Source organism: Scleropages formosus, chromosome 19 (genome assembly GCF_900964775.1).
Source record: "Scleropages formosus chromosome 19, fSclFor1.1, whole genome shotgun sequence".
Classification (NCBI taxonomy): Eukaryota; Metazoa; Chordata; class Actinopteri; order Osteoglossiformes; family Osteoglossidae; genus Scleropages; species Scleropages formosus.
Window position 1 is genome coordinate 24539424 of NC_041824.1, and position 18990 is coordinate 24558413.

The window sequence follows — 18990 nt, forward strand, 5'->3', positions numbered from 1 at the left end:
GGAGGGACAGGATGACGGCGCCCTCCTCCCCCAGGAGATCTAGACGGAACCATGCTTTCAGACTGTGTGAGAAACGGAAAGGGAACCTGCAGAACAAACGTTACACAGGGCAGAGAACAGTCAAACAACGAACACGTCTCAAGGAAGAAGGGAAGTACTGAACGAAGAAACAAAACGAACGAAGCGGTCCAGCAAGGGGCAGAGCGCACAATAAATGGAGCGGCAAACTGCCGAAAGCATCACAGAGCTCAGTGCCTCCCTGACAGTCACAGCACTCTTTACCACAGAAATACTGTGGTACAGCGGAGCGCAACACACGACAGAAACCTAACACATGACCCACCGGGCTGCGTCCCGTCACAGCATATCACCGTTTGTAACATACGACATGCGACAAGACGGCGGTAGGCGTGGCCTGACAGAGCATCTCACCGTGAGCACGTGACCCCAAAAGAGCAGGAGCGCCGGTAACCCTGTTTACAGCGGTAATCCTGACACAGACGTTGTCTGAGGGCAGACGGAGATTCTGCTGATTTTCCTGGGTGTAGCGGCACGCGCCTCCCGGACACACACACCCGACTGTGTCAGTCACACCTGCGTCCAAGTGGGACAAACTAAGAAGCCACATTTGCAGCCGAAGTGGACAGACAGACAGAGACAGGCTATTCTCTGACCAGCTGAGTTCTGCCACAGTCCTACAGGATTAACCTGAGCGAGTGTAGAACTCGGGTTCGAATTCTAAGTAACGCAGCGAGGTGCAGGGAATGGAAGGTGAGACAAAGCAAAAAGGACAGGCGAAGAGGGGGAAGGCGACGGACTTTGTTTGCAGACGGCATTGCAAGCGACACGGAGCTGTAGAGGTGCGAAGAGAGAGCCTGAAGAGTGTGAGCAGCCTGACACTCCAGCAACACGAAAACACAGACTGGAAAGAAAGGCATGCCGGTGTGCTCCGAACTCCCAAACACCATACCCCACACACACACAGTCCTATCAACCCCAGCAGACGCTCGCTTTCAATGAAGCTCCTGAAAGACAACAAACCTGTGACTCACACAAGGAGGATGGGGCTGCGCTGCGTCGCTCTCCTCCTCATGCGTTTACCGTCCTCGCTGATCGAGGTCCTGAGACAGGCAGAGGAGTGTGCTCCCCCACCCCCACTCCCCTGTGGGCCACTGCTCCCAGTGCTGGTGGATGAGCGAAAATGGTTGGAGAGCACCGTGCTGCCCTGCTACAGAGAGCCTTTTGTCACAGAGACATGGTGCCAGGGGCTGACAGAGGGAGCAAGGGGGGGATGGAGGGAGGGAGAGAAAGAGAGAGAGAGAGAGAGAGAGAGAGAGAGAGCGCGAGCGCATGCACGGGGGGGGGGGGGGTGCCGTACAGCAAACTCCTCTTAGTGGTTTTAAACAAGCACACTGATCAATCCCTAACCCTCGCTCTTGTTCACAGTCGCCGTCTCAGTAACACGCACAGAGGTATGACTGTCACACACTTCCTCACTGTGTGTATTCAGGGACACAAACCCTAACCCTAATGCCCCCGGAATCTCATGTGACGTGAGTGAGCGACTGTGTACCTGGCTGGTGAGGTGTCACACAGACGGAGGACCGGCATGAGACACTTGGGGTTCTGAGTGGACGGCTGATATAAAACCCGGGGGGTGGGGTAGTGACACCGCCTCGTGGAAACAAAAGTGTATCAACAAAGAGCTTCAGACACATGATTCTCACTTAGCCCAATAACAGTGTTTCTGTCACACCAGTAGCTGCATGCAGAACTGACAGGAAGTACAGAGGTGAAGATGACACATGGTGTGCTGTGCGTTTGTGAAGCTGTTAGGAGATCAGGAAAGGAGCACGTCTGACAGTGATGGAGCTCTCAGACCCTTGCTGAATGTTGAAAGGGACTCAGCAGCTCTGAGGGACAGCGGGAGCTCATTATCGCTCATCAGAGCCAAAGCGAGAACCTACAGACTTTTGATTATGATTAGAACCACCAAGCAACCAAACATGACCAATGCTGAACTCTTTAGGAACATACTGAAAATCCAGGAAGAAAACGGCACTGGACCATGGGCTCACGGGTGAGATTCCATCAAGGGGGCAGCAGGTGGCGCAGTGGTTAGAGCTGCTGCCTTGCACTCAAAGGATCCAGGTTTGAATCCCCACCTACTTCTCCTGTAGTACCCTTGATCAAGGTACTTACCCTGAATCGCTCCAGTAAAAAATACCCAGCTGGATAACAGAAATGGGTAAATAAGCGTACCCAGGTAAATGCTGTATGTTGCACCACAGGAAAGCGTCACATGAATTAATAAATGTACAGGACAGTGAAGATGAACCACGCAGACCGCACTGCAAGCGCACTGGGAACAGACTGTTTATATTTAGAAGTTTATTTTTAGGTACTCTGACAGGCCGGTGCTTTGCTCTCCGCACAGCCCTTCCCTAAGCGTGTGTAATTGTAGCCGAGCGCTGCCCCGCAGGCCCACGCACACACCATTCTGGAGAGGCGTGCTGCCCTCTTCCTGTGGAGAAGGTCAACGCAGCACCGACAGCAACGCCGGTGTGCAACCAGTCTGGCCAACGGGTTCAACTGAGCAAGACTTGGCAGCGAGAAGGCCTGGTTTCCAAACCAACACGTGACCTGCCATTTCAGGGGGTTGGGTAACTTTGCTTGGTGGATGAAGGAGCGTTTGAAATGGTCAACCAGGAACAAAAAGTGGAGGGGAGAGAGAGAGAGAGAGAGAGAGAGAGAGAGAGAGAGAGAGAGAGAGAGAGAGAGAGAGAGGGGCATGTTTTTGGAAACTTAAGAGCATCACCATCACCGACACATGAAGACACTGGACAAACAGAGTAAGAAACAACAGAAGAACCGAAACAACGACCTCCAGAGAGCCTGAATCCACTGAGATGGCAGCGGAGACACAAAAGGACAACGTGAACCTCAAAACACCCCCATCGATGTCCTGTACACCCTGGATGGAGTCAGAACACAGCAACCATGTTAAAAGTCAGCTGGTAGCATAGTGGTCAGAGTTACTGCCTTTAGATCCAAAGGTTGTAGGTTCAATCCCTACCTCCAGCTGTAGTACCCCCCGAGCAAGGTGCTTACCCTAAAATTGCTCCAGTAAAATTACCCAGCTGAACAAGTAGGTAAATCACAAAGTCACTTGGGAGAAAAGCATCAGCTGAATGAATAAATGTAAAAGTGTCCGTACCCGGTGTGCGCACAAAGCAGTGCAATGCACTATGGGACCGAGCCAGAAGCCAATGCACCGTTTTTACCGACCCATGAAAAAAAAGACGGAATTCCCACCTAAGCTCATGAGCCCGTTGCAGAGTTAATTACTTCTCCAATTCGGCCAATTTAGCCTTCAGTCTCGGCACCGAGGAGCTGCACACCGTGACCAACTCAGTCACTTATTTTCACTCTTTCTAACAGCACAGTTCCACTCAGAGGGGCTTCTATAGAGGGAAAAGGAATATAAAAGAGACAGAACCGCTGAAAATGAAGAACAGTTTGGCTACCGCTTGGATATCTTGTGCTCTGGACTCTCCATAATGGGAGGGTACATACTTTTAGGAATCGGGAGCACTCAGTTCAACGGTCACCAAATACTGGGACTGGAGTCACAGAGCACAATCCCTCCCCTCTCGGGGGTAAAGACCTTTAGGAGACTGCCCTTCCAGGTCTGCGTGAAAAGCATCCTGAAGGTTTGGGACTGAGAATGATTTGTTGACAGCACCCCCTCGTGGCAGCAGCCCACACAACACGAGCCATTCAGAAGACCGCCCACTCAGCGAAGGAAGCGCACCGTTCACAGCATATCCCGAAAAGATACGGAACGCTGAGCTTCATCATAACGGAGCCAGTGAAGAACAGCAAAATGAAACGATCCTCTTCGAGAAATGCAAAGTGCAGCAGGGACAACAATTATGGGATATCCAGGTTCTGCAGCTACAAAAACAGCCCCAAACAATCAGCACCATGTTTGACTGTTGGCGTGGGGATCTTGTGATGGTTTACGGTGTTTGGTTTTCAACATCTCAGGCACACAGCTCCACTCTGGTCTTGTCTGGCCAGGTGACATGTGGTTCATCGGTGCAATTCTGCAGCCCTAAGCCGTGCCGCACTGCTCTTTTTGGAGCAAAGGGCTTTTTTCCTGCCTACTCAATTGCGAAAACCACACTCGTTCAGTGTTCTCCTAAAGGTGGAGTCGTCAGCTCTAACCTTGGCCATGTTGACAGATGTTTGTACATGCTTGGATGGAGCTTTCAAGTTCTTTGCAGGTTCTCTAAGTATCACAGTGTGATCTTGGAGCCAGTTCACCAAGACTCCTTGGCAGAATGGCCACTGCCTTAATGCGCTCCGTACGCCGATGACCCTTCTCACCGTGGAATGATGGATGGATTTCAGAGTCTGAAAATTGCTTTAGAGCTTTTCCCTCACTAGTGAACAGCAACAAAGACTTCCCCAAGTTCACTGCTGTCATCTTTCATATACTTTGTTAACACAAACCTGTCTGTGACAGTTTGGGCTCCTGCATACAGGTGGCAGCACTTCCTGAACATCGGCTAATTAGAAGCTTTTTGGATCTAATGATCTGCCCATTTATAACAGAGGCAGTTAGGGTGCAATTTTTCACACATGTATATTTACAGATTTTTAGCTGAAAAAATAATGACACTGCAAAAAATGCCGTGTGTTACAAGGTTCGATCGGACTCGGCAAGTTTCTCAGTCAGTGGGGGGTCAGTCATACCCAGATATATAAAATCATACATCTGCACAGTGCAAGGCCCCTCCTCAGCGTAGTTCCAAACCTCAGCGTGACACACAGCTCAGCACCCAGCGTCCCGCAGCGCCACGCCACGCCACACCAGCACTCACCAGACTGGTCGTGCATCATCCGGATGGCTTTAGCCTTGGCCAACTCGAGGGCGGTGACCCAGCGCTGGCGCTCCACCTCTGAACTCGCCTTTAGGTGGTATGTCCTCCCTCCGCTGCTCAGCACAATGTTGCAGGCATCTTCCGTGTCGATGTGCGCCGTGGCCAGGTTGATGGTACCTCGGCACGTGTGGGCCATCTCTGCCTGGGTCCTGTCAGAGCCCACACACATACAGGGAGGCAGACAGTGAGATTCAGACACACCGGCAGGGTGACTCATACAAACACAAGGGAAGCGGCGACTTCTATCACCTGCTTGTGCAACTTTTCAATGACTACGTGAACCTGAGACACGGGACGGTAAATCTGCTGGCCCCGTTTTCACTCGTCACTCATCCTATGCCCCTGGTGTTTTAACTTGACAACCACAGTAAATTACCGCCGACACTGCCAGCACTGTAATGCTGAATTCAAAGGAGGTCCAATTCAAGAGGAACAACACACATTGCGCTTCACATTTTTAATATCCAGCAGACTGAAGAATATTGACATGCATACCATACTGATAAGCTGGACTCAATGGATTTACCAGCTTTTGGACCTTGAACACAGCAGTCATACCCTGATGGAAAGTGTGACTTATGGAGAGGTCCACCAGACAAGGGGTAAGGAGCGGTCGAGAGGGTTCTGATGCAGTACGTGGACAGACGAGACACATCAGGCCACTGAGAAAGCCAGGAACTGGCTGGGGGCAGATCATAATGAGCTCTGCTGACAACTGATATGGGACACGAGGAGGTCCGGAGGAGCCGTTGCGTCACTCGGAAACACAGCCCCGGCGCAAACATACCAGGAACACTCCGCACGCGAAAGCCTCTACAATCTGTTCTGCATGTGTTGGAGAAATCACGGATCAGTTGAAGTCTGTACAAAAACAGAGTCTTGTCACCACAGCGGCTCAGAAACACCTTTACATCTGTGGGCAGACTGCTCATATACACCAATGTTCTGGAAAGAACCCTCCGTTTCATGCGTGCAGTGTTTTTTCTGTGCTGTTCAAAGACGTACCGCCTGGTTTCTGTAAAATTAACACAGCGGGAAATGATTACTAAGATTATTCTTACTTGCAAAATTCCATATTCATGAGTAAATTTAGTAGCAAAAAACATTGCAATTCATGACATCAAGTCGTTCATTGGAACCATCGTGACCTGCAGTATATGTAAAGCCCTAAAACCTCTTTAATTTTGAACATGAATACTCTCCCTGCATTCATGTTTCTCTTTGTTCTGTGTTTATACTGTTAAAATATAGCTAGAGGGGCTATGAACTAATAGAATACCGGTTCTAGCTCCTGCCTTCTTATCTGAAGGTCACTGATTCATATCTCAAATGCTACTGTAGTACCGCACTTTCCCTCATTTGCTCCGGTAACGTTAACCTAGTTGTACAAATGATTAATAGCAACTTTGGAGAAAAGTACCAGCTAAATCAATAAATAAATGTACATGTGACCAAAAAAATGATTGCACTTCCACCTCTGTCAAAGCATGCAAACTGAGATCCACCTAATTTTTTTCCTGCATGCGTACGTGTGTGTGTGTGTGTGTGTGTGTGTGTGTGTGTGTGTGTCTGGGCCCCAGGGTCCAGGACAACAGGGCTGAAAAGGAGGGAACAGAAGTCCCAGCACACAGCAGGGCTGGGACAGGAAGAGGAGCGAAGGAGACAGAGTCATCATGGGGACGCCGGGAACTCTCGACACATCCAGCATCTTAACCGTCGGATGGGGATTTGAAAGGCAATGTGTTCTAGCTGAAGAATTAATACACACATCATTCAGAGCCGGAACGCACTGCATTAAAAACCCTGATCCGAGATTATACAGATAAAGACAGTATTGTGTAAACATCTGCAATCTGGTTATATCAACAAAATGGGAAATAAATGACCTTATTCTATTTGGCAGGAAGCAACCTCTGAAATTTTATCTTTGTCTATTCTGATCCAGGTTTTAAAAGTGCCGTTCAATTTCTGCCAGCAGTGTTTCCCGTGGCTCCCCGATTACGAAATACATCCAACCAAAACGGTGCTGTCCCCCTCCCCCCGCATTAGGGAGCGTAGCGCCTATTACTTCATTCCAGTGGACTGCGGTCCACTCACCTGAGCCCAGATCTCTGGAAGATCACTTCAGATTACTTCTCCAAAGTGACTTATAGTGTTCAGCTACTTACGCTGATTTACCAAGGGATGGAAGTGCCACCGAGTCGAATCCGATTCATAGCGACCGCTTGCCTCGTTTCAAAGTTAAGCTTTGTCTGTTTTGAAACGCACTTTGTTACTCGAACCTAATCTGTCCCTTAAAATATGTCAGACAGCAAATTTTCAGAGAGTGACAGCCTGTATTCCATTTCTCTGAATGGGAAAGTAACAGTGCCAGCGACCCCAGTCCAAGCCAACGTCTCAACCAATTTCCCTAAATATCACTAAATCACATTGCCCAGCAAGAATTTCTGCATAATATAAAGCATGTAAAACTCCAATTACCTCATTATTTAACACTTAGCAAAATAAAGAAGGCAGTTGAAAAAAAAAAAAAAAAAAGCAGTTACCATGTGATTTGGCCAAGCTCACGCCTATCAAGCATTCACCTCTCTCAACACGCTTCACCACTTTAACTTTTCCTGTAACGTACCCGCTTTCTGGGCCTTTATGCTCGTCTGGTTTTCCCACAGGCTTTTCCACTTTCTTAGAAGGCATTTTGACCTCATGGCCGCAATAACGCAGGGCACGTTTAAGCAATGCGAGAACGGGACGCGATCCTATCCGGAGAACAGCTGAGATATGACCGCGGCGCGCTCTGCATCCTCTTAACATTCCCACTAGCATGCGCTCGGAAATATTTTTAGATATGGATTTGTTACGGCAGGTTTTCCATCTGAATAGTGAACTTTGGACACCGAGAGTCCGAACAGCGAGGGGATACCCGTACGACAAGGAAGGTGCCGACCTACTGACCTACGGACCTTCTCGTCTCAGTCGCTTGTTTTAAATTAGGATGCAGGTCAACTGTTAGTCTTGCTTAGCATGGCAGAACTACTCCTGGAGGACAAGGTACGAGGATGCTTTCCAACAGCTCCTAGCGCTCGCAGCATGTCCAGAGAGGCCCCCCTCCAAGCTCCATTTGTCTGCCTGTAAAGAGCACAGGGCACAGCAGGGGCAACAGAGTCCGGCTGTCGCGCTGCGAGGTGCTGTAAATAGCAACGGCCGGGGGTGGACAGGCAAACAGAGCGCAGGAGGACACCAGAGGGGCACGACAGCCATACCTAGAGACAGAAAGGTACTGAAACAGAATGTGGAGTGCAGATAAGAAAAGCGTGGATCAGTGCTGCAAAGTACATGCCGTGTTCCACTACAGCAGTCAGACCGACCCGGTAAAGCCGACACCATTACAGTACGTTACCGACACCTTCGCGGTGCAGCTATTAGGGCTGTCGGATCACCGAGCACAGGACAGGCGCTGGCAGTGAGACGCACACCCGTTTCACGGACGGCAGGCAGCGAGCAAACAGGCAGACAGAAAGACACACGTGACATCGGGATCAAATTAAAAAATCCCACGTAGGCAGCAGTGGCACCGCAGTCCCTCTGAGGTCGAGCTCCTGGTGGATGAGCATCAGTGGACGAGACTGGGCCAAACTGCATCGTGGGAATCCCGTCGTCACCTTAGAGCAACGGACCATTACAAGAACTGCAAGAAGATATCTGAGACATTTTACTTCGTGGGACATTTCAGTGATGTCAGATATTCAAGGTTAACGACAGAGGCCAATTTCTCAAAAAATTCCTCCATAGTCCACCACTTGAGTGATCACGAGGGTGTAGAGAAAACGGATAGAGGGCTGTACACCGGGTCCTCTTGTTACTAATTGCCAGTTATGAATTTTGGAAGATCAACATCCTGCCCGGTGTGCTCTGTATTTCTACGACAGGCTCCATGACACGGCGACTCTGCCAAAGACTAATAAAAATGGAATAATCAGCAAATTTTTAATTCATTGTAGCTTTTTATCAGAGGTTTTCACAAAACCTATGAACACAGGCGAGGAAGGTCAGTATTATTAAGTTATTCGTTGTGATCTGATGACTCGAATGATTTATGAACAAATCAAGTTACAAACCATCTCCTGGCCCCACCTGTGTCCATAAGCCGAGGACCCGGTGTATACAGTGACTTTATTGGAGCGGGAAACAATGTCGCAGGCAGCCGAGAAGTGAACGTCAGGCATTCAGCCCCGGAGCGACCCGAAGGCCCTTGTTGCCTCTGAACAGCTTGCGCAAAACAGCCCTGCGGCAGGTGAGAAAAACCAAGAGTCACAGGATTAACCTGAACAGAGAATGCAAGCAGACACACATCCACTGCTAGAACACTGGGGCATCAGACCCACTAACCTTGCTGGGGAACACAGATTTCATTAGTCGGCCAGGGGAGAGCGCCAGACCATAAGCTGTCAGACAGTCAGAACCACAGGCCTAGCAGCTTTGAGGCTCGTATTTTGGCTGTCGTGGCTCCTCCTGTCACCTCCCACCCTCAGATGGGAGGGTGGGAGGTGACAGGTGACACTCATCCCCAGTGGGAAGGCGTGGCGACACAGGGATTACATGCACCATGAGGGACCAAGCGTTTCCTCATCTGCACAGCCTTCCCGCTGTCTCTGTGCCTGTGGTCTCACTGGGCAAAGAATCTCCAACACATACGGCACGGCATGGCAAGAGCGCCGCGTTACTGCTCAGCGGGAGCAGCAGGGCTGCAGGGAGGGAATGGTGTGCGCGGTTGCTGACGAGACCAAGCTTAGGAGGAAGGAGCGTTTTCTCACAGCATGGCAGCCTTGGTACAGTTTACATGTTGGTGCCCAGGGCCTCAAAAACACACATCCAGCAGGCTGGGGCATAAAAATAGAACGCTGTTTCAGCACAGATAGCACAAACTTGTACTGTACACTAGTGCAGCACAGACACTGGGTGGGATTGGGGGTTAAGAGAAGGTAAAGGTAGAAACTGGGGGTGGATGGTTTTGAATCCCTTCTCTTCCAGGGATGGGACAGGATGACACTGTTTATGAACAACTTGTTCAATCTGCCAGTACTATTACTGTCTCAACACTGGACCGATGAGCCTGACGAGACGCTATGGACCGAAGGGCACACGACACATCCATAAAGGAATATTTAAGCCAATTACAGACATTTCTCAGGATACATCAATTTGAGTTAGGAGAATTTTACTTTACGAGCAGTTGCATTTAATGTTCCTACTCTGGCTTGAGCCGTCTCTTTCTAGTCAGAAAAGCCAAATTTGGATTTTGCTTGTCTGCCGACAGCTGAGCAGCAGGACAGCAGAACCACCGTGTGGTCGTCTTTGCAGTTTGTGTTTGGCTTGCGCTGTGTTAGGATCTCAACCTCCATTAACCCATGTTTAGTAGTTTCACCTGCGTTGCCAGGTAACGCTCCGGCTCGCTGCGACCCCGCTCGGGATGAGCGGTTGTTGACGATGGATGGATGGATGGACCTGTTATAACTGCGGTAACAACGTCCCAGTTTGCACTGTCTAAACCACACACACACAGTCTTAAACCGCTTGTCCTGAGCGGGGTCCCGGTGAGCCGGAGCCTATCCCAGAAACACAGGGTGCAAGGCTGAAGGGGGAGGGGAAACACCCTAGACAGGACGCCAGTCCATTGCAAGGTACCCCAAAGCAGGACTCAAACCCCAGACCCGCCACACAGCGGCACCGGCCAAACCTGCTGCACCTCAGCTTTCTCAGCATGCATGAATTTGTTTGCATTGCTTACATTGATTTCTTAGAGTATCATGTGTGCATATACGTTGTGAGTGTTGAACTGCGTCTTTATGCTCATATGACTTTTTCCACAGGCTTTCCCACTTTCTCAGGAGGCATTTTTACTTCATGACCGCAACAACACACGACACATGTAAACACCATGAGAACAAGATGCCCAGTTGTTACTACACTATGCAATATCCACGAAAGAGCGCAGGTACACCGCCACACGTCGCAAGCTGTCAAACTGGTCCTGAGCTTCTAAGTGGACCCGGAGAAGATGAGGTGAAGCAGGAGAGCAGGGTAGGGAGCAGCAGAGGAGAAGAGGGACTGCGTCACTGACAGTACAGAACTTCCACTTCGCCACCAAGCTAATGCGCCATAATCTTCACCAGGGTGTTACGAGAGATTCCTGCAGCGAGGTGCAAGTAAGTACCCTGAGAACATTAAAGCTCAGAGGAAAAGTCAATTAGCAAATTAAAGCCGAATAAAGGATTAGAGGGAAACGGCCTTTATCAGCAGCCCGAGGTCGGATGGTTTTAGCTGAAGTGTGCAATCAGAGACTAGGAGACGGCTGACAAAGAGGAGTCTCAGCGACACAGAAAGACCTGCACGGAACTGTGGACTCAAGCTGGAGGCGGGACGGTGCAAGTGCAGAGTTGCAAATACAAATGGTGACAGACGGCACGGCCACTGAGTGGTAGGGGGTGGGGCTGCTCTGTTAACAGTGTTAAATGGTGTTCCACAAGCTCCTGTCCACCACAAGCCCCAATGGGGACTCAACACAAAACTTGCACCATTAGAAACATTATAATTATCTCTCCACTGCCACTTATGAGTATTGCTAAAGGAGCAGCTGCCCCCCTTCCAGCTATTTTTGCAGTCTTTGACACTCAATTTGATCAGATCTATTCGTCAGTTCTAATAGCGCATGAACCAAGCCTGAGAGAAAGAAGGCATCAGTATGGTTTTTATGTTATTTCCTTCATGTGGGAGACAATGACATGTGAAGTCATAGGTGTGGAAAACGTACTTGTCCCTTCAGTCAGTAACTGGTTGCTTCACCTTTAGCTGCAATGACTGCAACTGAACACTTCTGTAGTTGACCAGGGTCTCGCATTGATGCGGATGAATTTTGGCCCAGCCCTCAATGCAGAACTGTCTTAGCAACATTTGCAGGTTTTCAGGTCTTGCTACAACATCTCAGTTTGGTTCAGTTCAGCACTTTGACTTGGCTATTCCGTAACATTAATTTTTCCAGACATTGTGATACTGATTTGCTTATATGTTTGGGATTGTTGCTTTGCTGCATGACCCAGTTGTGCTTCAGTTTCACTCATGGGCCATTGTCCTGAAACTCTCCTTCAGAATTTCCTGACACAAATAGGAATTCATGGTTCCTTCAGCAATTGCAAGGCAACCAGGTTCTGTGGGAGCAAAACATCCTCAGATCAAGTTTGATGTCCCTTACATCCCTGATCAAATTTAATGTAAAAGAAAAAAAAAACAGCAAAAACAGAATCAGAGGGGGGTCAAATGCATTTTCACAACACTGTGTGGTAACATAACTGCTACTAAGAATGGTAAATGCCGCTTTATGTATGGGTCCATTGGTGTTTTTAGACTGCTTTTGCAAGACGGCCACCCATTCACAGTATCATTTATGAAACAAACATGTCAGGTACTCCAGAGGTCTCACGTGGGCCAAAAGAGTTTCAAAATCCCTAATCATACATTTCCTGTAGATGTTTTAGTCTTCAGGAAGCCCAGCTAAAGAGCATTTTAGGACAAGTGATGCTGTCCATACAGCCATTGAATGCACTGATCACATCAAGCAACAGCAGCAGTGTTCACAGGTCAACACACGTGTCATTCAAACGGAACTGTTTCCGTTTAAACCTCTGAAGAAAATGTCATATACACAATTCTGGAACCTGTCAAACTAGGCCTCTAAGCCTGTCATTTTGACATGTAATGTATGCAACCATTACCACGTAAAAAAATCTCCAAATGATCCAGAATGCTGCAGTACAAGTTGTGTTTGACCTGCCAAAGTGTTCCCATGCGCCTCCCCTCCTCCCCTCTTTCCACTGGCTTCCCGCAGCCGCCTGTATCAAGTTCACCACTCTGGTTACGACCTACAAGATGGTCAAAGAATTACCATCCCGATATCTACAAGAGCTGATCATTTCTTAGACCCCAGCAAGAGCACTGAGCTCTTCCACCTCTTGCTGGTCCACCACACAGGAGGCCCAAAACAGAATCTATTTCTCAGATTTGGCTCCAATGTGGTGGGATGAGCTCCCCCATCCCTCAGAAATACTGAATCCCCCTTCCAACATTTAAAAAGGGTCTCAAAGCCCATGCCTTTCAGACCTGCATCTCTCTTGGTAGCTCTCTGAATCTGCATCATACCACCTGTCACGATCACCTTGATATCACACTCAATTCTGTACACAGAAAGAAGACTGGTATCAGACAAATTGTTTTGGAAATTGTGTGTCTGTATCTGAAACTCTTTGTTGTGAAATGCACTTTGTTTTCTCTGGGTTGTAAGCTGTTTTGGAGAAAAGCATCTGATAAATGGATAAAAGAAAATGTAAAACATTTTTAAACACTCTGATGCTGACTAATACACACAGCTTGGAAGTGAAGCTAAAAAAAAAAAAAAAAAAAAAGTGTAGACGGCCTGTCTCTGAACGTGAAATTCAAAGTCTTTCATTTTCATATTCACAATGAGATGAAGACCTGCTTATTTTAACCTACATGCATTAAAACTTCAAATCGTGCCTGGTGGGGGTGCAGCTGCTGACGCACGACATTGACGCACTCAGTGCCTCAGCCGCTCTCCGACCACCTTAGGATAACACTGACGGGGGGGGGGACACTGTCCTGTCGAAAAGAGTACACACACACACACACACACACACACACACACACACACACACACACAGACAATCGGTGAGCCGCTATTTAAAATCATAGTCAAGGGTAAAAGTTCATTCAACTCGAGGGGCATCCAGGGCCCACCTTAATTGCGGCACAAAATATGGACCATTTTGGTGGGGCCTCAAACACTAAGTTCAGATTGGCTATTAGGAACATATTGTTACATTGTATTAAAACCAAAAAACAGATGCATTTATACACACACACACACACACACACACACACACACACACACACACACACAGTCTGAACCGCTTGTCCCATACAGGGTCACGGGGAGCCGAAACCTGACCCGGCAACACAGGGCGTAAGGCTGGAGGGGGAAGGGGACACACCCAGGACAGGACGCCAGTCTGTTGCAAGGCACCCCAAAAGCAGGACTGGAACCCCAGGCCCACTGGAGAGCAGGACCCGGTCCAACCCACCGCGCCCCCCGATGCATTTATATAAACTAATTAATATCTCCAAAGCCCGTCCCCACCGGCCAAACTCTGCTGTAGGGCGTTCCTTATTTTCCAAAGAAACCCTAGTGCGGGGCCCAGTGGGTCAAACAGGTTCAGGTGGCTGAAGGACAGCCCTGAGCACAAATTAAAACTGAAACTAGCTGCGTTACGCTCATGCACGAACACACGGACATGTAAACACGCAGAATGGTGCAGAGTCGACAGACGCAGAGCCAACTGTGAAAAGAGGCAGTAACGGGACAGCGCCAAAGAGGCTCTGCATGCCGACACGTGCAAGTCGGCCTTACATCCAGGACCACGGTCATCTTTCAGAACAACAACAGCGTATTAACAGGAGGAGGAGGAGGCGGGGGCAGAGCACTACCGTCCCACCATAAACAGACGACACTCGTCTCCACATCCAGGTGCAGAGCTATAAGCGCTGGAGGACACTTAGTCACCTTGTAGGTAGCGATGCCCGTTTCTACACGTCCATCCTGGTGAGAGACAAGGCTGTGCGGCTGAAGCTGCTCACGTCCTCCTGCCAGCGCTTAACCACAGAGCTGTTGTAGGAAGGCCTGTTTACCTGTATGAACCAGCCAGCGACCATGGATGAACACTAGCGAGGGCTTCCACTGTGCAGGCAAGCATGAGGGTTATTTGGTGCTCAGGTAAAACCGCCGCATGGTAAAGAGCATTTGGAATAGCAAAAGGGCCCCGTGGAGCTCACGGATGATCTCGTCAAAGTGCTGACTCATTCAAACGCAGTCCCTGGGCCTTTTTAGCGGAGCTCACTGCGTGTGACATCGAGTATCTGAGTCATCCTCTCAAATCAACTACGAGCGATTACAAACTCGGAACATGTCGGCCCTGATGTGCAAGAAGATAAAACTAACCGCACACGGCGTGATATTCGAGCCTCATCCGAGGGAGTACATTGTACCAGGGTACACCTGTTCTCTTGCAGGATGAAGGCTGAGATTCACATTTACTTAATGAGATGGGAGGTTGATATCAAAGAATCAATATTCACTCACTGTTTACCCTAAAGTAGTTTACTATGTTAAGCTGTTTAAATGCTTTAACCATTTCAACATCAGGGTAATTTTTAACTAACAGCTCAGGGAACATACCTTGTTCAAGGGTTCTACAGCAGAGAGCTGCATTTGAACTTAGGACCTTTGAGTTTAGTGTAGCAGCTCTTAACACCAGGCCACCCGCTTAGCGATACCATAAAACACCCTGCTGTATGGGTAAATCATTGTAGAGTCGATTATCTAATATCGAAAGTTGCCACAGACACCAGTTTAAGCACTGTAAAGGCTAAAATTATTATTACTATTATCATTAAAAATAATAATAAATAGGAAACTAACAAACAACACGAGCAGAGGAGTGTCTGGCTCCACACACACACACACACACACACATTGCCCGCGGAGTCGGTGCTGCAGGAGCGCGCGAGCCTCTCCCCCCTGGCAACCGGTCGGCCCCTGTCCCTCGCGCTCCTGTTACACACAGGCACGTGACCAACAGGTGTTGCCGGCGCGGAACCGGACAGGTGACACCCGAGCGCTGAGATGCACAAACACAGCACATACATATTGCATGCGTGCGTCCGAGACGTTAACGGAAATAAAATTGAGATGGCTTTTTTTTTTTTTTTTTAAACTTTTATTCACATCTGTCGTTAGCCTGCAAAAAATGCTGCCAACACAACCACGCAGCTCAGCTGGTGGACCATCGAGTAAAAGAGTAAAACGTAAAAAATGAGGAAAACGAGGACATTATCATTATCATTTTCCTCAAATCCAAGGTCCACTAGCGAGAAAAGAAGGGGCCGTGTGTTCGTGTCGTATGTGTGACAGGAGCGGACAGGAGGAGCGGCTGCTCTGCTGACGTAGCGGCGAACTAACTTTACGGCGGACATAAATAAACCGCGGCTCAAATGACACAGCTGTACGACACGGGCTCGGCAGCGGCCACTATTCGCACAACCGCTCGTACTCATTACCCACGGAAAGTGATTGCGTGTCCCCGTGTCGCATCTGTCCGCGCGTCACTCCACTCGCGCACCACGGCCTACAGCTCGCTCGCAGCCTCGCTCGCGCCGCTGCGCCGGACTGCAGCAGAGTGTGGGGCCGCGAGCAGGAGCCCGCGAAGAGGAGGAGGAGGAGGAGGAGGGGGAAGGGGCCGCCGAGCGGGACTGATAGGCGCCGCGCGAGGAGCCAGGTGGCTCGCGCACTGGCACGCGCAGCGCCGAAACGGTTAACGCATGATCCGCTAGCTAGCCTGCGCCTCAACCGCGACCACGACAAGTGAAGTGCCAGCACTGACTGTGACCGTGAGTGACAGGCGCGCCGCATCCCTGCTGCCGGAGCCCTCGTCACTCGTCCGTCCCGTTTCCCGTTCGCTCACCTGTAGTAGGACAGGAGGCCGTTGCTGAGTACGAACCAGCGGCGCTGGTACCCTTTCAGGTAGTTGGTCCATTTGAAGAGCCAGCCTTTGTAGGTGTCGGAGCCGGGAGCCGCCGCCGGGGCCCCGGCCGTGGAGGATGCCGAGCCCTTTCCCTGTTCGCTCATCGTTCCATCCACGTCGGCTTGCGGTTTGCACGAGAGACAGGGCACCGCGCTCAGGATGGACGCTATCCCGCCGGAGCCGCTGCAGGGAGCGGCCGCCTTCCCCATACACTCACCGCCGAGCCGCTGGGGAAGCTAGCTGGTCGGGGGAGGGTCCCGAGCCGAGCCGAGCCGAGTCGAGCCGAGCCCACAGGGTGGGGAGAAAAGAGGGACGGCCAGGCGCCCCCCTCACATGACGCGGGAAAGCGGAGGGAGGCGAGGGGGGGAGTCACGTGACGCGGGAGGGATTCCCGAAACATCAGGCGGCACGTGACCGGCCTGTGCGACGCGCCACCGCTGGCGACGGCACGCGACTCCGAGAGCGTGCTGGAACGCGTGTGTTTGTGCCGCGTTCTGCCGCGTCCGTGCAGCTCATTGTCTGCACACATACAAACGCACAGCGTGGTGTGGAGGGAAATGGGCTCAGGGCAGCACATAAGAACAAAGACTGGATCAGTTTTAAAAAAAATCTTAATTATACACATATGCATATTAATGAAGAATATGAATATCGTACGACTACAAAGATTCCCCTTTGTGACGTCGGATGGTTTTACGCCCACAGAAATGCTGTGGAGCCCTACAGATGTGTGGAGGTCTGGTCCCCCGGTCAAACACCAGGAACATTTCATTTCACAAATGATCCATCTCTTCTTTTTCTTTCGGCACAAATGACAGACAATAACACTTAAGAAGCATCCCTTTTACACGATTCTTCCATAACTTGTTCTGTCATTCATATTTGACATCAGAGGGTGGCGTGATGCTGGCTGGACAGACCATTTCTGGACATTGATAGTGTCTCTGAAGAGCTCAACACAACAGCTGTAAAGCTGAGCACCAGCTCGTGTAGTGACTGTAGGAATCACCTTACAATCCATGGACTAGGGTTCAAATCCCATCCTTACTGCAGTACTCTTGAGCAAGGCACTTAACCTGAATTACTACAGTAAATATTACCATACTCTGTAAATACATGATAACTCGGTGTACCTAACATTGTAGGACACCTTGGACACAGGTGTCAACTGAATGATGATACTAGTAATAACTGACCTTGGACAATGTACCCAGGTACCACATACACTTATGAGCTACATTGTGCCTCACCGTGGTGTTTGTTGTGGCCATGAACAGCCCCCAAATCCAGTAACACCTACTGTGGGCTCCACATCTGGCAGGATCTTCTTCACCACTGGAAAACTAGCACACAGCGTTCAATACATTTCTTCTACACTATTTACTTCAGTTCACTTTAAATCATATTTTCAGCTGTGTATCACTCTGCCTGCCTTATGAAAAAGAGCAGTGTGTCTGTGTGTATCATTGCAGTGTTCTCCAGCCTGCCAGGACCACGACAACACTTTTACACAGGTGTTCGCTCCAACCATCATAGGACCAGCTGCTTCTTTTAACCAGTAGTAGAGCTCAGATGGACTGTAACACTGTGCAACCACATTTTTTAGCAATTTATTGACTTCATTGGTGCATCTTTTGTTTCTCTCGGGTGGAATGTGACCGAACTCTGCGACGCGCCACCCCTGGCGTGTCACAGCGCACACAGCACTGTGCTAAATCTGTGCTATAGCAGGGTTGACACGCGAAGAAGGAAAATGAACATTTGAAGAATGAGCACTATTTATGCTGAACACACAAGTCGCAGTGCGTAGGAAGGAAAAAGTATCTTGTTCGCTACGTTTTGTTGGGTCGTGTGTTTCACCTTTTCAATGTCCTCTAAATCAGCAAAGTGACTGAAACCCAGTTCCAGCAGCACCGGACAGATTCTTCCTGCTGACACCCGGCAACATCCAGCGATGTTTCCATAACAGTGGAAATGGGTCTGTCGGGGACACAGACAGGGCCTGTGTGAGGACACACATGCAGTGAAATGATTTGCATAACTGACCTCCAGTCCCTGTCATAAAAGGCCATGTGTCCCACTGCATCAGAGAAATGGACAAAACAGTAGACAAAAATGTTTTAAAACAACACAAACTACTGTTCAGTGTAAGAATTTACTTTATAATTCAGCAATAAAACATAACAGACTGCTACATCCAATAAAGAAATGTGAAAACAACAGAAAGATATCAATATTGACAGGAATACAAAAGAGTAGCCCTTTAAACTGCGACAGGACACGGACACCAAAACCCACACTGTCTGCAACCCAAATAGATCAAGTTATTTCCATCGGCAAAAATGTGGCCAGTTCTAAAGGCCTTTAAACAGTACAAATCCATGCAGGGACACATT

General features: G+C 49.3%; 1 protein-coding gene across 4 annotated transcripts in view; it reads right to left on the minus strand.

Moving 5' to 3' along the window:
- The window catches only part of osbp2b (oxysterol binding protein 2b), a 53074-nt gene extending 36194 nt beyond the window's left edge, over positions 1-16880 (minus strand). For 3 of the 4 annotated variants that reach the window (XM_018749075.2, XM_018749078.2, XM_018749074.2), the window contains exons 1-2: positions 16535-16880; positions 4890-5098 (exon numbers count right to left, since the gene is read on the minus strand). In XM_018749075.2, the coding sequence (XP_018604591.2) occupies positions 4890-5098; positions 16535-16803 (478 nt within the window). In that variant the 5' untranslated portion in view covers positions 16804-16880. Of the gene's footprint in view, positions 1-4889; positions 5099-9080; positions 9220-16534 lie in introns of those variants that run through there. The other variant, XM_018749076.2, reaches the window with a different exon arrangement.
- Between the last annotated feature and the right edge of the window lie 2110 nt (positions 16881-18990).